Source organism: Ictidomys tridecemlineatus, chromosome 4 (assembly GCF_052094955.1).
Source record: "Ictidomys tridecemlineatus isolate mIctTri1 chromosome 4, mIctTri1.hap1, whole genome shotgun sequence".
NCBI lineage: Eukaryota > Metazoa > Chordata > Mammalia > Rodentia > Sciuridae > Ictidomys > Ictidomys tridecemlineatus.
In genome coordinates, this window is record NC_135480.1 from 141999080 (window position 1) to 142024598 (window position 25519).

A 25519-nucleotide genomic window follows, 5' to 3' on the forward strand; every position below is an offset into this window, starting at 1 on the left:
GACCAACTGCAACAGATGTGTTCTTTTAATTAAAAGGATTGGATAAAGGCTATGGACTAAGCCTCTGGATGAACCCTTTAATTCCCATTTCTAGAATCTCTTGTCTTCCAAGATATCAACGAGATTAGTTTTTTATTTTGTTATATATAATATTGATATTATATAAAACAGATATTGATTGAACTAAGACCTATTTCTATTTTCATGTTAAAGTAATAACTTCAAGTTGTTATCATTCAGTAAATGCTTATTGAAAAACTTTTAATAGTGTTCTTTTTCACAAAACAAACAAGTAATCTGAAGTATTTGTCCAAATACCCAGACTTCATGTCAACTGTTTTTCCTAATTCCTAATTCCTCTGTTTATCTTTGGGTTATGAAGTGGGCCACAAACTCAGCACTGTGTATATGTTGATATGATCACAATTTTTTTCCCCTGAAAAGCTTAACTTTGCCATGAGATTTTCTTTATTCTCTTCCTCCCCCTCCCCCATCATAGGCGGCATGTTTTCTACCTTCAACATCACTTAAATGGTAGGTTTCCTCACAGCATGACCCAGCTGTCACCTGTAGACAGTCCTGGAGAGACTTTGAGTGATTTGCACCTCATCCCAGCAGATCCTCGGCTGTCTCAGGCAATGGAAGTAGATGGATTGAATGACTCAAGCAAGCAAGGCTATTCCCAAGAAACCAAACGCCTGAAGCGGACCCCAGCTCCAGATTCTTTGGGCCTAGAAATGGAGCACAGGTTCATTGATCAAGTATTGTCCACTTGCCGGAACATAGAGCAAGCCAGGTATGCCAAAGCATACAGGAAATGGCTGGTCACTCTGAGTCAATGAAAGTGGATTAATCCTGTAAGGTTCCCCTTTTAGTGCAATATTGCTTTCCTTTCTTATTGACATAGTTGCATGAATTATTTGCTATTATTGGCTAATATGTTCCTCATCTTTAGGTTAAAAGTCCATAGGAAACCTTACATTTTATTTATTTTATTAAGAACTGGCATTCCTTTGGGGATACAGTAATTGTATAGCTCCTTACTAAAAAATGAGTCTTAAATTTTTTCTTTTTAACTCCTCATCCTTTATATTTCTATACATGAGGTTTTCACTCAGTTCTTATAATTGGGTCACATATACATCCACCCACCTCATTTTGATTGCTATATAGGCAAATTTTTTAAATCAAAAATTTTTGTTGTAGTTCAGCTTAGAAACATTAATACAGATGCAGAAGAACTTAATTTATTTTCAGAATCAAATGGCTAGATGTTTGGATATGTGAAAATATAAATCAGTTCTTTTTCTAGCATGTTCTACTCAAAAGTATAGACTAATGTAACCAAAGTCAGAAGTATTGAAATTTATATTAAAAAAATGCTTCCAATGTAATCCATTTTTAAATGATTATTTAAAAACAGAATCTAATTTAAGAGTTTATGTAAGTGTAGTACTGGAAAATTATTTTTATTACCAGCTTTGATAGGTTGTTTTTTACCTCATATTTGGCATATGCCAAAACAGTCATATCAGCCCTGATAAAATAAATTTTTAAAAAACCCAGAATGCCATTTTTAGTTATTACTACTTTTTTTTCCAAAATCATTCATGAAAAATGGAAGAAATATACATACAAATGTATTCATATAAACTCCTTTTTAAAAAATTAAGTTATTGAGATTATACTGGATAAACTACAAAATTTTGTGGATTATGAAAAGTTTACTGGCTAAAGCCAGGAGGAAAGAATAGTTCAGGAGATTAATCCTTCAGTTTTTATTTAAAAACAAAACAGAACACTTTGATACAGGATTTTATCAGGGACGAGGTACCAAAGTATCTACATTAATGCTGTATCTTAATTTTCAATAACAAGGGCTGAGTTTTTCAGGTTGATGAAGTGGGACTAGGGAAAGAGTCAGCTAATATCTACTTATTATATTTTCTCCTTTGTAAATGGTCTCTATTTCTTTTTTCTGTATACTGTTTTCTTTATTTCACCACTCCATTCCATATTTTTTTGTCACTTTGACTTGTGTATAATTTTCCTCATTTGTCTTATTTCAGGAATGCCTACTGAAGATTTTATGTTCTCTGTTTCAGTGAATTTCATTCCCATCTAAATACACACACACACATACACACACAAAAAAAATATGAATAGAACTGCCCCCTAAAAGTTTCTGTAATGATGAAGCTGTTTCTTGTCCTACGTGTATACAAATGTGAGTAATAGTTATAGAAATAAGTATGACCACCATGTTTTGCCTCTTCTCCTTTTTACTTGCTTAGTAATCTGTAAGGTGGGGAGAAAGATGTAGGGAAAGGCAAACCTTTCCTGTCTCAATCTTGTGAATAGCCAGGACTTGAGTTAGAAGTACTATTTTAAGGGAAATGGAATAGGTCCTTTATTTGGGCATCATGGTTTTGTTGAGCAGTGAACTGTCAAATGGAATGATATACTTGTAAAAACGCCAGGAAAATTATCTAGCCTGGCCCCAGTAGACAGATGTTGCTCTTATCTCTTGGGGCAAAAATTACCATTTTTATACTTTATATAATTTTTAGGAGAGAAAATAATTGCCATAATGAACTTAATTCCATGGCCCTTTGTGTACAGAGCTTATTTTGAATTAGATACCTCAAGGTCTATGTAGATTTCTGAGGATAAAACCCATTAGATTTATGATTTTCAACTCCTGCAGGGGTTGAGTAGAAACTGCACAGAGATGACATGGGAGGTTCAGCACATTCCAGTAATACATGTTGCCAAATTCTGGACTACTCAGTATCACTGTTTTCTCAAGCATAATTTTTAGTATCCTAAGTAATAGGGCTTCTTTGATGTGAGTGCAACTACTTTGATGTGAATACACATCAGGACATGAGTATAGATAATATCCTGAGAACATTAGTTAAACTTTTATAGTGCACCATGCCTTTTTATACCTTACACCCAATATCTTGGTCATCTTTGTTGTTAACTGCTCAAACCCACCACTTTCTGAAGCCATGTAGTGTTTTAATATACCTTGGTCTTCTTTTCTTAATAAAGTTTTAAATAGAGAATGAGAATACAAACATCCAAAGGATACTGTCAGTATGTGACTTTTGTATGCTACTTTATTTTAAATTTGCATTTTTCAAGTGTTCACTCACAGGAAAACTTAGAATTGCCCTATATGATTATTTTTGTTTTGCCCCCCCCCTAAGTGATTAACATTTAAACTGACTAGCATAATATGTCTTTTCCTAAATGAGCTCATGCAGTAGAAAAAGTAGGTCTGTTTTCAGGGGCTTGTTAGCTTTATTTTTCTTCAAATATGTCATTGTTTAAAAGGGAAAGATAGTTTAAATTTGACGTGTTTCATCACATTTTCACTGAAAGAGCAATAGTTCATCATCCTGTGGATCAAGAATACTACTGACAAGCAAAAAGCAGTAGGTAACTAACACCTTCATAATACTCTTCACCCTGCCTTTTTAATGTAGACTTATTTCGATAATATAGTATTTCCAGACTCTACTGTGTGTGCCTTGCTCATTGTGAGGGCTCACTGACTACTTATTAAATGAATGATTAACTGAAGAAGGGAAAAGATTGGTCATGAGTGATGGATAGAGTGATGATTGAGAAATTGTTTGTGAATAATACTTAGGGAGAGCTATTGCATATAGAAAAAGTTAATTTAAATTTATTTTCTTCATTACTTTGTTTAAACTCATTAAATTCAGGCCAAGAAATGCAGCTCTAGAATTATCAATGAGCTATACCTTAATCTACATTAAACATTTATAGAAACCCACTTGCATTAAGGATACTACTTTCTGTTTACTTATTTAAGGACACATATACAAAGCTTGAACCATTTGAGAACAGCTGAAGAAATTCTTTGATTTCAATGTCTTGTTTATTGTATCTTCATGAATAGTTATTTTATGCTTCTCTTTTTTTCCCCATTAATTTGAACTGTGAATCTTTTAGTTATTTCCTAAACCTGAAGAGTTGTTTTTTAAGCTTAAGTATCTGATAAATATTAATATCTACTATTATTTCTTTAGAAACTCCAGGCCCAGACTTTCAATCACACTTCTTAATTCTTCTAGTACAGTTCTAATTTAAATTGAGAGCTTCATTAATTTCTTTCTTTTTTTTTTTAAGCACTGCTAGGCTAGGGATCATACTCCACTTTATTAATAATTACTAGGATTAAACGTATACAGGTTGTCACAAAAAACACTTAGATATTCAAATAAGAAGTTTGGTGACATGTGGAAACAAAAGTTTTTGCATTTTTATGCAGCAATCTATAAGAAAGCATATATATTTGTGTGGTTTTGATATGTTCAGTTCATACCAGTTTGTACTTGGTGAATGATATATGTGTAAAAAGAACTTGTAATATTGCTGCAAACATAATTATAATTTTCTCTCATATAGCATCACATGGTCTATGACATGGGCTAAATGCAATTTAGGAGTAGAACTACCACTTGCTATACAACAATCTCTACCTTAGAACCCCTGAATTATAGAAGATGCTGAAGATCTAGTTGCACAAGAAAGTAGCATATGATTGGAGGGGCAGTGTAAAAAGCTGTTTTAAGTTTACTGTTATTTTTTTACTAGAAAATTATATTTTAAAACTAAGATATTTAAAGTATGCTAAAATTTTGAACACCATTATAACAACTTAATCTTTTGTCTTTTGAATGAATTCCTCAAACAGACCTGCAAACTCTAGCATTCTATGTGCTGCTGCCTCCCCGTGCTCTGTAATGATCTCCTATTTATTTGAGATGTGTGTTGAGGCACTGGAAAGTTTAGGCAAATTCAGTATCATAAAGGCAGAGAGCCAGAAAAATCAACTCTAAGAATTCTACTTTCTGTCACACAGTGTCTTTTTAAAAACAACTGTACATACTGTGTTAATTTGAGTGCCTTTGTAACTTGGGGTCGGAGCAGGATCATGTTACTTTAAACTCTTAATATTTAGATAGAAAACAGGGATATAAAACAGCTGAATATGACTCATGATTTTATTTATTCCCTTTGTTAGACCTGGTCCTATCTTATCCTTTGATGAGATACTGATACAAGAGAGTAGAGTCCTTTATTTCTATTTCATTAGTTATCTTTTTCCCCCTAAATCCGTATTCGATTTTTTTTTTTTCATTTTGTGGTGTTAGGGATTGAACCCAGGGCCTTGTGCATGCAAGGCAAGCACTTTCTCATTTTTAAGCACCCTATAAAGAATTAGTTCTTTCTGCAAAGTAACTAACATTTTGAAGATTACATGCATTGCATTCAGAGGTTTGTGTGTGCACAATTTTGAGACAGCCTGAAACCTGTGCAGACTGAGTCCAAAGGGAAGCTGGAACCTCTCCCTAAAATAAATGCCAGATGATTGTCCTAAATGAATCCTCTGCCTTACTCTAAGGACCTTCTTTCCCATCCACATTCAGGCTTAATGTAGGATAGTTGAAAGGGGGAAAAGTAGGACTTTTTTTTTTTTTCCATATAAGAAGAAAGGAAGTAAATTCTAAGATGAAATCTAAAATGTGTCATTTATGTATTTGTTTTTGGGAGTAGGAATTTCACATTTCATGATAGCAAATAATTCCTCATAATTTCAGAAAAATATATAATTAAGCTTTTAAAGTGCTTTATAGAGAATTTTTCAATAATATATTCTATAGGCAGCAGTATGCTATGTTCAGAGTAGAGTCAGAAAACCAGTGTATCCATTGTGGATCTGGGATCAGAAGGAAATCTCAGGCTCCCAACTTAAGACTTCTCTACTCTTACCAGGCTATGTTAACACTGTAAAACCAAACTCTCTGCTGAAAAACAACAACAAAAAACACCAAACCAGCTTAGTCTGCTGGTAAAACATGCTTCCAAGAATATTAGCTATATGTAGTTTGGACTTTCTGGATAATAATATCGATAAAGCTAACTCTGATTTTTCTTATATTAGTCTATTGTTGATCCTCAGGGCATAGAAGATTTAGTTCAATTTAGGATATACTTTTTTTATTCAGTGGCAAATAAAAAAGGATAAATATATTACTAGCTCTTAAAGGTTTAGTATATATAGTATTTTTTATAAATCACTACCAATGCAAAGGCTAGTAGATGCTCTGTGACTGCCTCAAGTCATCTCTCTGCTTTAGTTCTTGTGGCTGTGTTATGAACATTCTTTTATATATGTCTTCTGTAGAAATGATTTCTGAATTATATTTTCATGTTTGAGGAGGTGGGGGAGACTATTTTGCATTAACTGACATCATTCTCAATTTTTAGAAATTCTGTTGAGGAAAATGATTACTGTTGGCTTTCAAAACCATGACTACTTTGCTCTCTTAGACATCTGTTTCCCTGAGAATGTTTTATGTGCAGAACCTATGCATGTTCAATACATTGCATAATACCTAAAATGTTATGGGAATTCAATAAGGGAATTCAATAATTGGTAAAGGCTCGATCGGTAAAACTAGCTCATAGCAGTCTTATTGTCCACATTGTTAGCTTTTGGTAAAATACACCAGTTTTCGTGAATACATAATCATATTCAAATATACAAGATAAATATAACAGTTGTACACCACTGCAAGTGAGGTTTAGATACTTTTGAGATTATCTAGGTGTGCATACAGATGTACATGTATATGAAGGATTTGCAGCTTGAATTTATATGGTGGCTTTTACAAAGAATTTTATCCAAAGAATTGTTATTTTTGTATTTGCTTAAATGCTACTATTTCAGGCACTTTTTAAAATTAGACCAACTCCCTCCAGCAAAGCTGGAAATCTAACAAAACAAGTGCCCATTTGCCCTAATTAACCAGATATTTGTTTGGGTGAACTGTTTATGTTAAGTCTTTGATGGTCTACAAATTAAGACATTCTGTTTTTTCCTCTCATACTTTTAGGGAAATCGGCCTTAATTTCATGTCTGGTAATCAGTTTCCTCAAAGTACTATGCAGCACACAGTAAATTATTTATTTATCTTTATAAGGTGGTAATGCATTGAGATTTTTCATTCTGTTTTGGGTCATAGGGATGTACCATTGTATGTAACTAAATATTGACTCAAGCAGCATTCTACCAGAAATGTTCATATGTTGTCCTCCCTCATCAAATGTCATGCTTTTGAAGGAGGTATTTTATACTATTAATTAAAGAATGGGCCTAGACTGAGTGCAATCAAAGTAAGTGCTCAATAAACACCTAGTAGATTGTCTGTCATATTAACAATGAGCTTCCAGCAAAGAAACCAGCATTATCTTTTCCTTGAGAAGTATATATTTAAAATAATATATGTGTGAAACTGAAAAATTATATCATTTCACATTAATTATTAAGCTTATTTAGGCTAGAGTTAGTGATTTGTAATAAAAATATTGTTTATATAGAACATGGTCTGAAGATAGGAGATGTAAAAAGATTAGATAATATCTGAGGCACATTAATTGATTAAAAAAATAGGTAGCTGGACTCTAAGGAGAACTACTGTAGTCTTCTGTAATCATTTTATATATTGGTATATATAGTTCTATCTGGGTTAGTTTTGTTTCTCCTTAAATTTTAGTTTCATTTCAATATCTTAAAAGTGGTAATGGTAAAATACAAATTTATGCTAAATAACTCCTACTTAAACATCTTTGACATGAGGAGGAAATTTTTATGAATAATATAGTAGTTTCACTATGTTTATTGTGGCTTCCAGAGCATTTTTGTCAGAGTTCACCTGATGTTAAAAAAAAAAAAAATTAAAAATTTTGAAACAAACATTCCTATGTGAGCTATGAGGAAACAAATGTATAGTACAAGTGTAGTTAGCCATTGATGTTTGGTGAGATTCTTGATGCATGACTATGATGCTGGCTTCTGACTGAAGTGACCGTGTCAGTATTGTATTTTGGGTTTATCTTGTTCTAGGAGAAAAATGGAATGTATACTAGATTAACTTAATGTTTTTAAGCTGGAAAAAATATGAGGTATTATAAGTATGCCAAATATTTATACACTCTACTACAATAGGAAAGGAAGGAAAAAAATTTAAAGTAGTATTTTTTTTTTAATAGCTTCTAATTTCTTTTTTAACCCAAGTTCCTTATACACTAGTCACTTGCCTGGTTTAACACTGAGAGACTGTAATTTAAGGGAAAGATTTTAGATACTATATTCTGCTATTAGAATACATCGTGCATGTTAATATTACAATGCTTGTAGATTTCCCAAGAAGAATATTTCCATAAATTGACGTCAATATTGTTTTTTTCTTGTAATTTATGTTCAAATGGACAAGTTACATATATGCTCTGTGGTACAGAGTCAGATCCTGGGCATTAAAGATTAGTTTGGCTAACTTTACTGAAGATACTAATTGTCTTCACTGATTGCACTGCTGTGTTTCTTAATCCATTTTCCCCCATAGAGCAGTCTGTATGGAAGTTTCTTTTGCTCCTACCATATACTAATTGACTTTTGTTTAAGGCTTAAATATTTTGTGAATTCTTTTTACACTTAAAATGTATACCTTACAGAGGGATAAGGATAAGATTTGCAGTAAGGTATGTGCAGGGTGTGCTTTCACTGTTTGGGGAATTAGTACCACAGAGTACTTAAGGCTAGTATAATGATCATAGATTATATATACTTGAACTCTTCAATAGAAATATAATATGTGGCTGGGGTTGTGGCTCAGCAGTAAAGCGCTAACCTACCACATGCTAGGTGCTGCGTTGATCCTCAACACCACATAAAAATAAATGAATAAAATAAAGGTATTGTGTCCAACTATAACTAAAAAAAAAAATAAATAGATAGACTTTTTTTTTAAAAAAAGGAAAGAGATATGAGCCACAAAGTAATTTTTAATTTCCTTGTAGTCAGTTGAAAGAGGTGAAATAAACTTTAATAATATATTTTATTTAACCCAGCTATTTAAAAAATTACCATTTCAACGTATAATCACTGTAAAAATTATTAATGAAATATCTTACCTTTTTTTCTATATTAAGTCTTCAAAACTCAGTGTGTAATTTACAGTCACTACATCTCAATTCTGACTAACCATGTTTCAAGTTCTCAAGTCATGTGTGGCTAAAGGGTATTTTATTGGACAATTCATATGTACATGGTACAAAGTGTGACTATTTTAAATTCAGAGATGATGAGGCAGACATAAAATTATGGTACTTCAAAATAATTTAGAAAAATGTCTACTAGAATTGTCCACTTGTTTTCCTTCATCTTCATTTAAAATTTGCTCTCAAAATATGATTAGTCGATTCCAATTTGCCAGGTGTTATTGAAGGAGAAAGAAATTCTATGCCATGTAAGATGCAATGATGTACTGATTATAACAACACATTTTTTCAGTTGTAGTCACTAAATTCTGTCTTGTTTCTTCAAAATAATACCTTAAATTGCATGTTAATTGTGTATTTGCACCTATTTTGGTTTTGTATTATTCTTAATGTATAGTGATGTATATTAACAAACAGCCCTAGGATTCTTTCTATGCAGTGGTCTTCCAGTATCTTACTGGTACACTTATTTATGATAAATGGCAGAGAAGTAGAATGAACCATTCTTTTTTCCATTAGATTTATTTTTAACATGTACCAAGCAGCTACAAATTATTGTATTTCTGTAGAATATGGAAAATAGTGTTTGTCTTATCTTTGCTAAATATCTGCAATTTCTAAGTAAATTTTTCATCTCCTAAAATGTGTTAGATGTGATTTTATTTTTACTTCTGGTGGTTGATGCTTTACACTTTGATTTAGCCCACCATACTGCCTAGTTAAATTGCTTTGATGTTGGTTAAGAAGGAGTGGTATGAACTGTTATCTTAAGTGAAACCAGTGATTTGATTACCTATATTTGTAGAAAGAAATTTAAATGTTACCATGTCTAGAACATAAAAGAAACATTAGAAATTAGCGAAATTGCCATTGTTGTCTTTAAATTGCATTAACAATGACTAATTGTCGTGACTATGCTTTTCCCCATGCATTTCAAATGAAGGTACAAAGTAAGGAACTCACTCAGTTTAGTGTTACATCCTTTGTTTTCTATGTCTGAGTCTTAGGTTTGTATGCTATGAACCAGAGTAGTAGGGTTACTTAACACTGTATAATACGTAGACAGACTCTATAAAGTATTTATTGGATACATTTACTCAGATTTTAAATATTTCAAGAGTGTTTTGTGGGGAAGGACTTGATTCCTTTGTCCCTTGACTATTGGATTATGCTTTTAAAAAAAATTTTTTTAAGTTGTAGATGGATACAATACCTTTATTTATTTATTTATTTTTATATGGTGCTGGGGATCAAACCCAGAGCCTCGCACATTTGAGGCAAGTGCTCCACCACTGAACTACAACCCCTACCCTAGATTGTACTTTCAATAATACAATTATCATTGTATATTTTGAGTAGGAAACAGAATATGGAGTTTATTTTGCATCAATCATGTCAAAGCACCAGAAACAAAATTTAAAATTGAGGTAGTGTTTTTGCACTAATGCCTTAGGGAAGGAAACTAGTTTACTAATGACAGTCTTAATTTGAATTAGTAAGTGAATTATCTAAGTTTGGCAAAAATTGATATTAGCAAAGTGCTTCCTGGAAAATCACTTTGCTTAATGGCATGCTTCTTGAAATGAAAGATTAACAGCAATAAAAGATTTAGGATAACATACAGCCCAGTTGAATTTAGTAGTATGGTAACCTTTTTGTCATTGGTCTACATTTACCACATATCACCATTTCCCTCATGGTGGAAACCCAGTTTTCCTTTTTCATGCTGTATTAGTTAAAAGAAGAAGAAAAGATATGTTTTTTTGAATGTCATGTGCCTGTCTACTAGTAACTCATCCCAAATGATCAGATTGGGCATCAACTTCAAGTTAGATTACACCCTGAAGAGTAAGTACAATGGCATTGTGTCCTATGATGATAGTGATAAAAGTGGAAGGACTCCCCACTTTGAGCTTTATAAAGAAGCAGCAATAATTGGCATAGTACCTTTTCTTTCACAGAAAGATTTTTAGAGTAATTTTGGCAGCCACAGTTCGGACTTCCATACCTCCTATAAAATGATATGAACAACAAAGTAGTAATTCTAAATTTATGAATTTAGTTTTGAAGTATTCTGATATACAAATATCTTTTGTCAGATTCCTCATAAATCTCTCAGAGTAATTATAGCATAATCAATGAAAGTTCTACTTCTGTGTAGGGGGGCTAACTGGATACAGTGGTCCTCATCATTTTACTGTTATATTCCTATACTTCTTAAGTTGCTAGTGATTCCACCAAACACTATTGAGAGAGTACTCGAAGATGGATAAACAAATGGGGTTGGTGCAGCACCAGTCATTCCAATGGTCAAAAAATTTACAAAAAGTAAATTTTGTAATCTTAACCATGTACAAAGGTTCCTTGAAACTACAAGTTGAGACACATCTAACTTGTGGCATTGATTTCACACAAGCCTTGGTGTTAGTTTTTGTTTGTTTGTTTTTGAGGTGTGGGGGGATGTTACTAGCAATTGAACTCAGGGGCACTGGACCACTGAGCCACGTCCCCAGCCCTATTTTGTATTTACGGACAAGGTCTTGCTGAGTTGCTTAACACCTCACTTTTGCTGGCACTGGTTTTAAACTCTCAATCCTCCTGCCTCAGCCTATCAAGGCGATGGAATTACAGGCATACATCACTGCACCCAGCAATGTTAGTTTTTTCATATGGGAAAAAAATAAATCATCTTGTGCTACACTTATTATAATAGAAAATCACTAATGTGCAACAATAAATTATGTAAATGTTTCCTTCCTACAGTAGTATACCATGTACCCATAAAAACAAGAGCATGTAATTACATAGAAGAAAATGTCATAATATAATTTTGTAGAATAGGTTATAAAGTAGTATGTAAAGTCCTAATTTCATTAAAATGAATTTTAAAATCTCATTTTCAGCATTAGTAAGACTAACCTTTTTACTGAACACAACTAAAAATGTTGGAAAAAACAAAAGTTTTATTTTTTGTTTTTCAAAGCAGGATAAGTAGAAAATCTGCATCATACTGAAACTTAATTTTTCTAAGTTAGGAAACATTACTGAACTAGAAAAGGGAATCAAACCCAGAGCAAGCAAGAGAAAGAAAATAATAAAGATGACAATTAAAATAGAGTACATTAAAATATAATAGAGAAAAAAATCATTGTGACCTTTAGAGGATGAACAAAATTGAAAAAATCTTAAATTTAAGATGAAGAAAATAAATATACTAATTACTAATTTAGGAATGGAATAAAGGGATATTACTACTAACTTTTTAGAAATAAAAAGGAATTTAAGGAATACTGTGAACAGAAAGTTAGGTAACCTACACAAAATGTATGAATTCCTTAAAAACACATACACAAACTACTTGACACTTGCTCAAAAAGAAATAGATTTATTTAGACTAATAAATCTAAGTAGCTAGCTGAGTACTCAAAAAAGCCAACCATCAGATGACTTTACTGATGAATTCTACCAAATGTTTAAGAAATTAAAACCAATCATTCAAAAATACACATCCTAACTCATTCAGAGGCTGTTAGTATCCTGATAAATCAGGCAATCTTTTATGAATAAAGACCAAAAAAAAATTCCAGTGGCAAAATAAAGCAAAGTGAATCTCGACATATAAGAAAGTTTGTATACAATGACCTGTGAATGCAAGGCTGCTCAACATACAAAAATGATCTACAGGTATAGTATATCCTAAGAATTTAAGGAAGGCGGAAATTATATGATCATTTCAATAAAGAAAAATAACTTTACTAAATCCAAAACTTTAACCTGATAGAATAATCAACAGGTAGGTCTAGAAGAGAAATTCCTCAAGCTAATAAAAGGAGTATGGAAAGCCACTGCTAACATAGTTACATGAAAGCTTGAAATCTTTCCCCGTAAGATTGTAAATACAACATGTTGCTCTTGCCACTTCTTTGACATTGTGCAAAAGGTTTGGGTTAGGGCAGTTGGCAAGAAAAAGAATTAAAAGTCATCCCAGTAGAAAAGGAACAAGTAAAACTGTATTCACAGATGACATCATCTTAATAGAAAATTTAAGGAACTTCCTAAAACACTACTACTAAAAAGTGAATTCAATGGGCTACAGGATACAAATTAATTGTATTTTTAAACCTTTGCAAAAATACAAATCAATTGTATTTTTAAACATTTAAATAACCAAAAGTAAATTTAGAGAAAGTTTTTCACAAAAACATTAAAAAGAATGAAATACTTAGGAATAAATTTATTAAAATAAGTGCAAAACTTATTCTATACTGTAAAATCTCTAAAACATCACTGCAAGAAATCACAGAAGTTCTCACTGAATGGAAAACCTTGTCATGTTCAGGGATCAGAATACTCAACATTGTTAAGATTAACAATATATCTGCTATGGTATGAAGATGGTTTGTCCCCCTTGAGTCATGTGGGAGTTCAATCCCCAAAAACATACATTAATGGTGGTGGAAATCGGATTCTATAGTGTTTACAGGTGCAGCCTTTGGGAGGTGAGGTTAGGTAAAGTCATCCGCGGGAGTTCCCATGCTTGTATGCAATGGTGTGAGAAAAGAGAAACCACACATGTGAAGTGCTCCCTGTCTCTTGCCATGTGAGGCTCTGCACCGCATCAGGATTCTGCCTACAAAAAGGGACATCAGGATAAAGCCCCTAGATGTCCCTCCAGAACTATGAGGACAAATAAACCTCTTTGCTTTATAAAGTAGTATATCTCAGATATTTTATCATAGAAATTTGAAACAAACTAATACACTGTGTGCAGTGACACATGCCTGCCATCCTAGCCGTTCAGGAGGCTGAGGCAGGACGATTGGGAATTCAAAGCCAGCCTCAGCAATTTAACAAGGTGCTATGTAACTCAGCAAGACCCTGTCTCTAAATATAAAAAGGTCTGGGGATGTGGCTTAGTGGTTAAGTGCCCCTAGGTTCACATTTCTCAATTTCAACACCTACTACAAAACTATAGTATTCAAGACAGTATGGTACTGGCAAAAGAATGGATATACAGATCAGTGGAATAGAATTGAGCCTAGAAATAATTTCACACATCTATTATCAAGTGATTTTTGACAATAATTAATTCAGAGAATTGAAGAGTTAAAACTGTAAACGTCTTCCACAAAAACAGATATAAACTTTTATGCCCTTATGTTAGGCAAATTTTTCTTAATTATGATAATATAAGCTCAATTAAAAGAAAAAATAGGTGATCATAAATATTTTTTAAAATTTTATACTTAAAAGGACACTGTCAAGAAAGTGGAAAAACAGCCTGTAGGATGGGATAACACATTTGCAATTCACGTATCTAATAATCAATTTCCAGAAAATATAAAGAACTTTATATTTTAGACTCAACACTAAAAAGGAAATGACCCTGTCTAAAAATGGGCAATGGATTTGAACAGATGTTTCCCCAGAAGATATATCAATATCTCTTAACCATATCATTAGTCATTAAGGAAATGCAAATCAAAACCATGCTGGGATACACTTCATGTCTCCTACAATGGCTAATTTTTAAAGTTTCATCAAGTCAGGGGCAGTGGTGCGTTCTTATCATCCCAGCAACTCAGGAGGCTGAAGCAGGAGGATTGTAAGTTTAAGGCCAGCCTCATCAATTTAGTGAGGTCCTAAGCAATTTAGCAAGAAATTATCTCAATCTAACAGTCTGGGGATATAGCTCAGTGGTACAACGCCTCTATGTTCAATCCCCAGTACCAAAAAAAAAAAAAAAAAAGTCATTAGGTACATGGAAATGTGGAAGTCTTTACATTTTATCTTTCTTGTGATATTCATTCATTTTAATGAACATGTATTTAACCAATTTTTTAAATGTTCTCATTTTTCAGGATAGGACGAAAGTTTACTATCACTAACCAAATTGAAAGCTGATGTGTCACTCAAAACATAACAGGATTTTATTTCCAAAAATACTACAAATGGGCATAGTATACCCAAATTAGATATGAAGAGAGAATGATGAATATTATGGCTTGGCTGGAGAACGTCATTATAAGTTCAAAATATAAATAAGAATAAACATACTTTGTGATTTTATTGAATCATTTATGCTGTGCCAAGTAGGCAAAAGAGCATAAATAAATATGTAACAAAAAAAAAAAGAAGTAAAAGCCCAGAGCAAAAAATGTCTAAATCAAGGAACTGAGATCACTTTTCCTAGTCTTAGTTAAGAGATTAATATCCAAGTACTGTAAGATGCAGTCCAAATAAGACTACCAAGTACTGTAAGATGCAGTCCAAATAAGACTACCAAGACATAACAGGACTGTCAAAGTTCAATGACTCTAGGGAGAGGACATCAGTATGTCTGGTTTCAAGCCATATGGCATTGTTGCAGTAGGGACTGTGAGTTATTTAGTCATTGAATCACATTGGCTTTTGTAAATGATACTTTTCCTACCTTTATCTGGATGTGTTTTGTATTCATTATATACTAGCCTGTCATTTGTATAGATTTGCTATTTTTTTGTCATTAAAAATGACATTTCCATGATACCAAAAAATAAATAAATAAATCAAATATAAGGGCATTTCAATAAGGCTAGTAGTGGATTTCGTAGCAAAAAACCTTACAGACCAGGAAAAGTGGGATGACATAGTCATTGTGCCAAAGAATCACCAAAGAAGCAAAATGTACCCAGCGAAGTTTTCCTCCAGCAATAAAGGGAGATAAAGACTTTCTCAAACAAACAAAAACTGAAGGAGTTCATCACCAAGCCTGTCTTATAAGAAATGTTGAAGAGAGTTTTCCATGTTGAAAGAAAAGGACACTGATTGTTAACACAAATACTTATGAAAATATACAACTGGTAAAAATAAGTACTTAATTAAATTCAAAATACTACTATAATGCTGTGTAAGTAATGTCTTTACTATGAAGGTTAAAAGATGAATCTATTGCAATAATGTCAATAATCTATTAAGGGATACACAATATAAAATATGTAAATTTAACATCAAAAACATGAGATGTGGAGGGGGAAGTGGAGCAAAACTGTTGAGTTTTTTTGATGTGATCAAAGTTAAGCTGCTATCAGCTTAAAATAGTCTCAAAATAAATACATGCTTTTATGGCCAACTGATTTTCAATAAAGGTGCCGATGACAAACAACAGGGAAAAGGCCATCTATTTAATAAATCGTGTTGGGAACAAGAAGAATGACATTAGACCTTTATTTCACACCATATGTAAAAAATGTTCAAAATAGATTAAACTTTTTAAAGAAACATCCGCAATAGTAAAGCTACTAAAGAAAACAGGGTAAAAGCTCCATAACATTGGTCTGGATGATAGTTTTTTTTTGTTGTTTTGTTTTGTTTTTTTGGTATTACCCTGAAAGCACAGGCAACAAAAGTGAAAATGGACAGTTAGGATTAAACAAACTAAAGAGCTTCTTCACAGCAAAGGGAACAGAGTGAAAAGACAGCTTGTGGAATGGGAGTGCTATGGGTCTGAGTGTTTGTGTCCCTTCAAAATTCATATGCTGAAATTTCACCCCCACAGTAATGCTATTAAGAGATAGGGCCTTTAAGAGATAATTAGATCATGAGGATTCCACGGTTCCACAGTCATAAATAGGATTACTGCCCCCATAAAAAGGCTTGAAGGAACCTGTTTGCCTCTTCTGCCCTTATACCATGAGGACACAGCAACACAGTGTCACCTTTAAAGCAGAGTGAAACTTAACCAGACACTGAATCTGCTAGTTCCTTGGACTTCCCAGCTCCAAAATTGTGAGCAATACATTTAAATTGCTTGAAAATTATTTAGTCTAAGATTTTTTTATGGCAATCTGAATGAATTAACACAGGGAGACAACATTTGTAAATCATGATTCTTACAAGGGGTCAATATCCGTAATAGATAATGGAAATGCTCAATAACAAGGAATCAAATAACCCAATTAAATACTGGCAAAGGACTTGAGTAGATATTTCAAGACATACAGATGGCCAACAGATGTGGGACAAAATGTTCGACATCACAAATCATCAGTTTAATGCAAATTAAAACCACAGTTTATCACCTCACACCTGCTAGAATGATTATTTCCAGAAAGACAAAAGAAATGTTGGCAAGGAAATGGAGAAAAGAGGACTCTTGTATATCTGCTGGGAGAAATGTAAGTTATTACAGCCATTGTGGAAAACAGTGGAGATTCCCTAAAAATTAGACCTAGACCTACCTATGATCTAGCACTCTCACTTCTGGGCATATATCCATCCAAAGGATGTGAAATCAGCATGTCACAGTCCCGTATTCACTGTAGCATTATTTGTAACAGCCAAGATATGGAACCAGCCAAAGCACCCACAAATAGATGAGGGAATAAAAAAAAGAAGTGTAATACACAATTGAATACTCTTCAGCTTTAAAAAAGAAGGAAATCATTTCAGATAACATGAATGAACCTGAAGGACTTTAAGTGAAATATGTGACAGAAAGATAAATACTGCATGGCCTCACTTATATGTAGAATCTAAAAATCTCAGACTGAAAAGCTAGCTAAAAATCTCAGACTGTGAGGGCTAGGGTGAAGAGACATTTGTCAAAGGATACAAAATTTCAGTGTGACAGGAATAATAGCTCAAGAGATCGAATGTATAACACATTGGCTATAATTAACAGCAATGTATTTTATTCCTGAAAAACAGATTTTGAATGTTTTCACCCCTCATAAGTGATCAGTATGTGTGGTAAGACAAATCCCAATCAGCTCAATTTAGCCATTTCATAATGTAGATACATTGGCTCTCCAGATCTGTTGAGTTCCTTACTCACAGATTCTATCAACTGTGGATTGAAAAAAATTAGGAAAAACTATTGCATCTATACTGAATATGTACAGTCTTTTTTCCTTAACAATGCAGTACAACTATTTACATACAAAAAATTGTATTAGGTATTTTGTGGGATCTAGATATGATTTAAAGCATTTGGGAGGTATATGTAAATGCTATGCCATTTTATATAAGGGGTTTAAGCATCCTTGAACTTTGGTGTCTGTAGGAGGTCCTGGAACCATTCTCCATGAATTCCAAGAGATGACTGTATATGTTTCAAATCATCATGGTGTACATGATAAATGTATATTGTTTTTCCTTGTTAATTCAAAATTTAATTTTCTGTTGCAGTGCTTGGGATGGAAACCAGGGTCTCATGCAGGCTAGCAAGTGGTCTACCACTGAGCTACATCCCCAGTCCAAAAATTAATTAATTTTCAATGGATCATTGTGGTAAGGTAACAAATGAGCCAATGGCCTCCATAACCTCATAAAGACAACCTGTAGATTTCAATTTTCAAACCTTGGTCAAGTGTACAGTAGATTCCGGAGGAGGCAAAACATACAGAGACCAACTAACAGAGCTTAACTTAATTTGATTTATTATTTTAAAAGGTATTTGACAGGCATTCACACATACAGGTAGGCGTGAATATATAGTAAATTGGAATTGTTACATCAAAGTGAAGCTAGCCAATCCCTAAAAAACAAATGCCAAATGTCTTCTTTGATATAAGGAGAGCAACTAAGAACAGAGCAGGGAGGAAGAGCATGAGAAAAAGATTAACATTAAACAGGGAGGAGAGGTGGGAGGGAAAGGGAGAGAGAAGGGAAATTGAATGGAAATGGAAGGAGACCCTCATCGGTATACAAAATTACATATAAGAGGATGTGAAGGGAAAGGGGGAAAAAAAACAAGGGAGAGAAATGAAGTACAGTAGATGGGGTAGAGAGAGAAGATGGGAGGGGAGGGGAGGGGGGATAGTAGAGGATAGGAAAGGCAACAGAATACAACAGACACTAGTATGGCAATATGTTAAAAAGTGGATGTGTAACCAATGTGATTCTGCAATCTGTATAAGGGGTAAAAATGGGAGTTCATAACTCACTTGAATCAAATGTATGAAATATGTCAAGAGCTTTGTAATGTTTTGAACAACCAATAATTAAAAAAAAAAAAAACTATATCACCTTTGCCAGGCATAATAGCACACATGCTATAATTCCAGTGGCTCAGGAGGCTGAGACAGGAGGATTGCAAATTCAAGACCAGCCTCAGCATCTTAATGAGACCCAGTTTCAAATTAAAAAATAAAAATAAAAACAGGGCTGAGAACAAAGCTCAGTGGCAAAGCACCCATGGGTTAAATTCCTAGTACCAAAAAGTGATAATTGACAACATTGATAAAAACCAAAAGAATTTCAGTGTGACTTCTTGATCTGCTTATTTTGATTGTATTTCAGAAATAGTTAAGTGTATTTTTGTGCACTAACATTCTTTTAAACATGCATTTTAATTAATAAAAATAATAACAAAATGTTAAACTTTTGCTATTTATCACTTGACATTACATCACATATTTTTTTTCTCATAATATAGTCTTTATAAGTAGCAGAAAATGAATTGCAAGGGTAGGCTGTGGAACCCTTAAAAATCAATCACAGATGAGATTTGGAAAAAACACTTAAAATCTTTTGAGGTTGGAAAAATGAACATTTATTTTAACCTGGAAATAGGTTTGGGATGTTTTTGACATTTAAAAAATTTATTTTGCTAGCACATTTGATAAAGTTTCATTTAAGGCAAAAATATATTAAAGAGATACTACATTTATTTCATCAGGATTGTTGTTTAAATATTTTTCTCAGTGAATTTACTTCTGTGTGTGTGTGTGTGTGTGTGTGTGTGTGTGTGTGTGTGTGTGTGAATTTACTTCTTAATAGACCTAATCTGCTTAGCACAGATTTTAAATTTGGTAAATATTTGAAAAAATAAAAGTTAATTTTTTATTATGATTATTTCACCTCAATCTTTTATTGTACTGTATACTATCACAAAGAGAAATCTCAAGGGATGTCATTAGGTTATGAAGTTTATTACTGTGCCCTGACTTATTCTACAGATGGGAATCAGTTCTAGGCCAGCTGTATGAACATAATCTAGCTCTAGTGAAGAACCACACCCTATGTTGTACCACTGTAAGAGTCAAACTATTTTTCCAATAGAATAAGATAGGGTTGCTTTTAGTTTGTTTTTAAATGAAACTACCATTTGGGATGAGTGATGCAGCCACATCAATGTTTATAGCAGCTCAATTCACAATTGCTAAACAAAGGAACCAAACTAGGTACCCTTCAAAAGATGAATGGAAAAAGAAAATGTGGTATACATACACAATGGAATATTACTCAGCTATAAAGAAAAATGAAATTATGGCATTTGGCAGTAAATGAATGAAACTGGAGAATATCATGCTAAGTGAAACAAACCAATCCTAAAAAAGCCAAAGGCTGAATGTTTTCTCTGATATGTAAATGCTAATTCACAATGGGTCCCCAGGGGTAGGGAAGAATAGAAGTACTTTGGATTAGACAAAGGGGAATGTAGACAAACAAGAATGAGAAGTTATACTCCATTTATGTATAATATGTCAAAATACGTTCTACTATCAAATATAACTAATTAGAACAAAATTTTTAAAAAGGAAGTGTGGGCCCAGACCTGCCTTGCTGAACTGTGTGGGAGCTCTGGCCCAGGGTAGGCCCGAGTCCATCCTGTCACTGGCAGACACCACCAGAGCTCAGGCTCGGCCCAGGACCACCTCCGACCATGGGCAGACACACACTGGAGTCAGGCTCGGCCCATACCTGCCTCACTGACCTGAGCCGGAGCCAGGGCCCAGGGTAAGTTTCAGTCCATCCCCCCCACACCACCACCTGGGAGCCCAAGTCTAACCCACTTCCATCTTGAGACATTGCAGCAATCCCCATAGTCTTCCCCATGCAGTAGCCTCTACCTTAGGACAAGTACAGGGCCTAGAAACAGCTGTATCTTGGAGCAGGCATCCCAAAGCCAGTGTAAGGCCCACCCTATCAGCTACATCTCTGAAAGACATTTCATCCATCTTGGGGAACCTCCACTGCTATCTCGGGTTATCTCTTGCTATTGCCACCACCACCTATTGTTGCAATAGCAACTATCCTGGGACACCGGCAGGGTCTGGAAGCCCAACACCAAAGTGAGGTACAGATAATCTTCAAAGTTACTACAAGATTATATGGTAGAAAATGCAATACCTCAGATCCACACTGCAAGAAAGGAAATCACATAGACAACATGAAAAAACAAGTGAGGAAAGTGCCCCAAACAAACCAGGATAATATAATAACAGAACCCATGGACAGTGTAGTTGATGAAATGTTAGAGAAGGAGCTCAGTACATTCATAATTAAAATGATCTGTGAATTAAAGAATGATCTAAATGAGCAAATACAGGCATCCATTGACCACACCAACAAAGAGATAAGGGAGCAAATACAGGTGGCAAAAGATTACTTCAAGAAAGAGAGATTCTGAAAAAGACAAAATCAGAAATCCTTGAAAGGAAGGAACAATAAACCAAATAAAGAACTCAATAAAAGCATCACCAAGAGTCTAGATCACTTGGAAGATAGAACATCAGATAATGAAGACAAAGTATACAATCTGGAAAATAAAGTTGACCATACAGTGAAGATGGCAAGGAACCATGAGCAGAACATCCAAAAACTATGGGACAGCACCAAAAGACCAAATCTAAGAGTTATTGGGATAGAGGAAGGCACAAAGTTTCAAACCAAAGGAATGCACAATCTCTTCAATGAGATAATATCAGAAAATTTCCCAAACATGAAGAATGAATTGGAAAATCAAATACAAGAGACTTACAGGTCACCAAATGTACAAAATTACAACAAATCTACACCAAGGCACATTATAATGAAAATACCTAGCATACAGAATAAGGCTAGAATCTTAAAAGCCACAAGAGAGAGGAATCAGATCACATATAGAGGGTGATCAATTCGTGTATCAGCAGATTTTTCAACCCAGACGCTCAAAGCAAGGAGATCCTGGAACAGCATATACAAGCTCTGAAATAAAATGGAAGCCTAACAAGAATCTTATATCCATCAAATTTAAGCTTTATATTTGAAGATGAAATAAAAACCTCCCATGATAAATAAAAGTTAAAAAGAATTTACAACTAGAAAGCCTGCATTATGGAACATCCTTGGCAAAATATTCCATGAAAAGGAATAATTAAAAAAAACAATGAAAATCAGCAAAGGGAGATATTACACTAGAGGAAAAACTAATCAAAGGAGAAACCAAGTTAACACAAATGGCTGGGAATACAAATCATGTCTCAATAATAAACCTGAAGATTAATGGCCTAAACTCACCAATCCAAAGACATAGACTGGCTGATTGAATTTTTAAAAAAGGTCAAACAATATGCTGCCTCCAAGAGACTCATTTCATAGGAAAAAACATCCACAGACTGAAGGTGAAAGGTTGGGAAAAATCATATCACTCCCATGGATTGTGGAAGCAAGCAGGGATTTCCATCCCCATATCAAAAAAGTAGACTTCAAAGTTAATCAAAAAGGATAAAGAAGGATATTTCATACTGCTTAAGGAAAACCATTCATCAACAGTATATAACAATAATACATATATATGTCCCAAACAATGGAGCATCTACATTCATCAAACAAACTCTTCTCAAGTTCAAGAGTCAGATAGACGATAACAGTAATTCTGGGTGACTTTAACATACCTCTTTCACCACTAGATAGATCTTCCAAACAAAAGCTGAATAAAGAAAATATAGAATTCAATAATACAATCAATAACTTAGATTTAACTGACATATATAGAATATTTCAACCTGCATCAGCAGGTACACTTTCTTCTCAGCAGCACATGTATCCTTCTCTAAAATAGACCATATTTTATGCCACAAAGCAAGTTTTAGTAATTATAATAGAGATACTACCCTGCATTCTATCAGACCACAATGGAATTAAATTAAAAATAATAAAATAAAAAATAAAAGCTACTCCAACACCTGGAGAGTAAATAATATGCTATTGAATGAACAATGAGTTACAGAAGACATCAAGGAGGAGATTAAAAAGTTCTTAGAAGTGAGTGAGAATACATATACAACTTATCGAAATCTCTGGGACACTATGAAGGCAGTTCTAAGAGGAAAATTCATTGCATGAAGCTCATTCATTAAAAGAAGAAAAAGTCAAGAAATAAATGACTTAACATTACATCTCAAAGCCCTAGAAAAAGAAGAACAAAACTACACCAAAAGCAGTAGAAGACAGGAAATAATTAAAATCAGAGCTGAAATCAATGAAATTAAAACAACTGAAAAAATTGACAGAACAAAAAGTTGGTTCTTTGAAAAAAATAAATAAAATTGACAGACTTAGCCATGCTAAAAAAGAGAAGGAGAGAGAAAATGCAAATTACTAACATATGTGATGAAAAAGGAAATATCACAACAGACACTAGAGAAATATAGAAGATGACTAGAAATTATTTTTAAAACTTGTACTCTAATGATATAGAAAATATCATAGGCATCAACAAATTTCTAGAGTCATATAATTTTCCCAAGTTGAATCAGGATGATATACACAATTTAAACAGATCAATTTCAAACAATGAAATAGAAGATGCCTTTTGAAGCCTACCAACCAAGAACTGCCAAGGACCAGATGGATACATAGCCAAGTTCTACAAGACCTTTAATGAAGAACTAATCCCAATACTCTTCAATTTACTTCAGGAAATAGGAAAAGAGAGAGCACTTCCAAACTCATTCTATGAGGCCAATATCACCTGATTTCAAAACCAGGCAAAGATACATCAAAGAAAGAGAACTTCAGCTCAATATCTCTAATGAACATTTCGGATCAATATCTCTAATCAACACAGATGCAAAAATTCTCAATAAAATTCTGGTAAATCAAATACAAAAACATATACCAGGGATGCAAGGATGGTTCAACATATCGAAATCAATAAATGTATTTCATTGCATCAATAGACATAAGGATAAGAATCATATGATCATCTCAATAGATGCAGAAAAAACATTTGACAAATATAGTATCGCTTTATGTTCAAAACACTAGAAAAACAAGGGATAACAGAAACATAGCTCAACATCATAAAAGATATCTATGCTAAGCCCCAGGCCAACATCATTCTAAATGGAGAGAAATTGAAAACATTCCCTCTAAAAACTGGAAGAAGACAGGGATGCCCTCTTTCACCACTTCTATTTAATATAGTTCTTGAAACACTGGCCAGAGCAATTAGACAAAAGAAATTAAAGGGATATGGATAGGTGAAGAAGAACTCAAATTAGCACTATTTTCTGATGATGTGATTCTATACCTAGAAGACCCAAAAATTTCACTAGAAAACTTCTAGAATTAGTAAATGAATTCAGCAATGTAGTAGGATATAAAATCAACACCCATAAATCAAAGACATTTCTGTATATCAGTGACAAATCCTCTGAAAGGGAAACAAGGAAAACTACCCCATTTCCAATAGCCTAAAAAAAAAAAAAAAAAAAAAAAAACTTGTAAATCAACTTAACGAAAACAGTGAAAGACCTCTACAATGAAAACTATAGAACACTAAAAAATATATTAAAGAAGACCTTAGAAGATGGAAAGATTTACCTTGTTCTTGGATAGGCAGAATTAATATTGTCAAAAGGACCATATTACCAAAAGCACTATACAGACTTAATGCAATTCCAACCAAAATCCCAATGACATTCCTCATAGAAGTAGAAAAAGCAGTCATGAAATTCATCAGGAAAAATAAGAGACCCAGGATAGCCAAAGCAATCCTTAGCAAGAAGAATGAAGTAGGTGGCATCACTGTACCAGACCTTAAACTATACCACAGAACAATACTAACAAACACAACAAGGTATTGGCACCAAAATAGATTTGTAGACCAATGGTACAGAATAGAGGACACAGAGACTAACCCACATAATTACAGTTATCTTATATTAGACAAAGGTGCCAAAAACTTACATTAGAGGAAAGATAGCCTCTTCAACAAATGGTGCTGGGAAAACTGGAAATCCATATGCAACAAAATGAAATTAAACCTCTATCTCCCACCATGCTCAAAATTCAACTCAAAGTGGATCAAGGACCTAGGAATTGAACCAGAGATACTGAGCCTATTAGAAGAAAAAGTAGGCCCAAATCTCCATCATGTTGGACGAGGCCCCAAATTCCTTAGTGACTCCTATAACACAAGAATTAATATCAAGAATCAATAAATGGGATGGATTCAAACTAAAAAGTTTTTTTCTCAGCAAAAGAAACAATCAGTGAGGTGAAAAAAAAAAAAAAAACCCAAATAGCCCAATCAGTAAATGGGCCAAGGGACTGAACAGACACTTCTCAGAAGAAGAGATACAATCAATCAACAAATATATGAAAAAATTTCAACATCTCTAGCAATTTGAGAAATCAAAAATACTCTAAGATTTCAACTCACCCC

The 25519-nt window shown here is 33.5% G+C and overlaps 1 protein-coding gene across 5 annotated transcripts in view; it reads left to right on the top strand.

The window, feature by feature from the left end:
• The window catches only part of Ptar1 (protein prenyltransferase alpha subunit repeat containing 1), a 55050-nt gene extending 45305 nt beyond the window's left edge, over window positions 1–9745 (top strand). For 2 of the 5 annotated variants that reach the window (XM_078047544.1, XM_021725621.3), the window contains one exon: window positions 500–9745. In XM_078047544.1, coding sequence (XP_077903670.1) covers window positions 500–842 — 343 coding nt within the window. In that variant the 3' untranslated portion in view covers window positions 843–9745. The remainder of the gene's footprint in view (window positions 1–499) is intronic. The other 3 variants (XM_078047545.1, XM_078047546.1, XM_078047547.1) reach the window with 3 other exon arrangements.
• Window positions 9746–25519: the final 15774 nt, after the last annotated feature.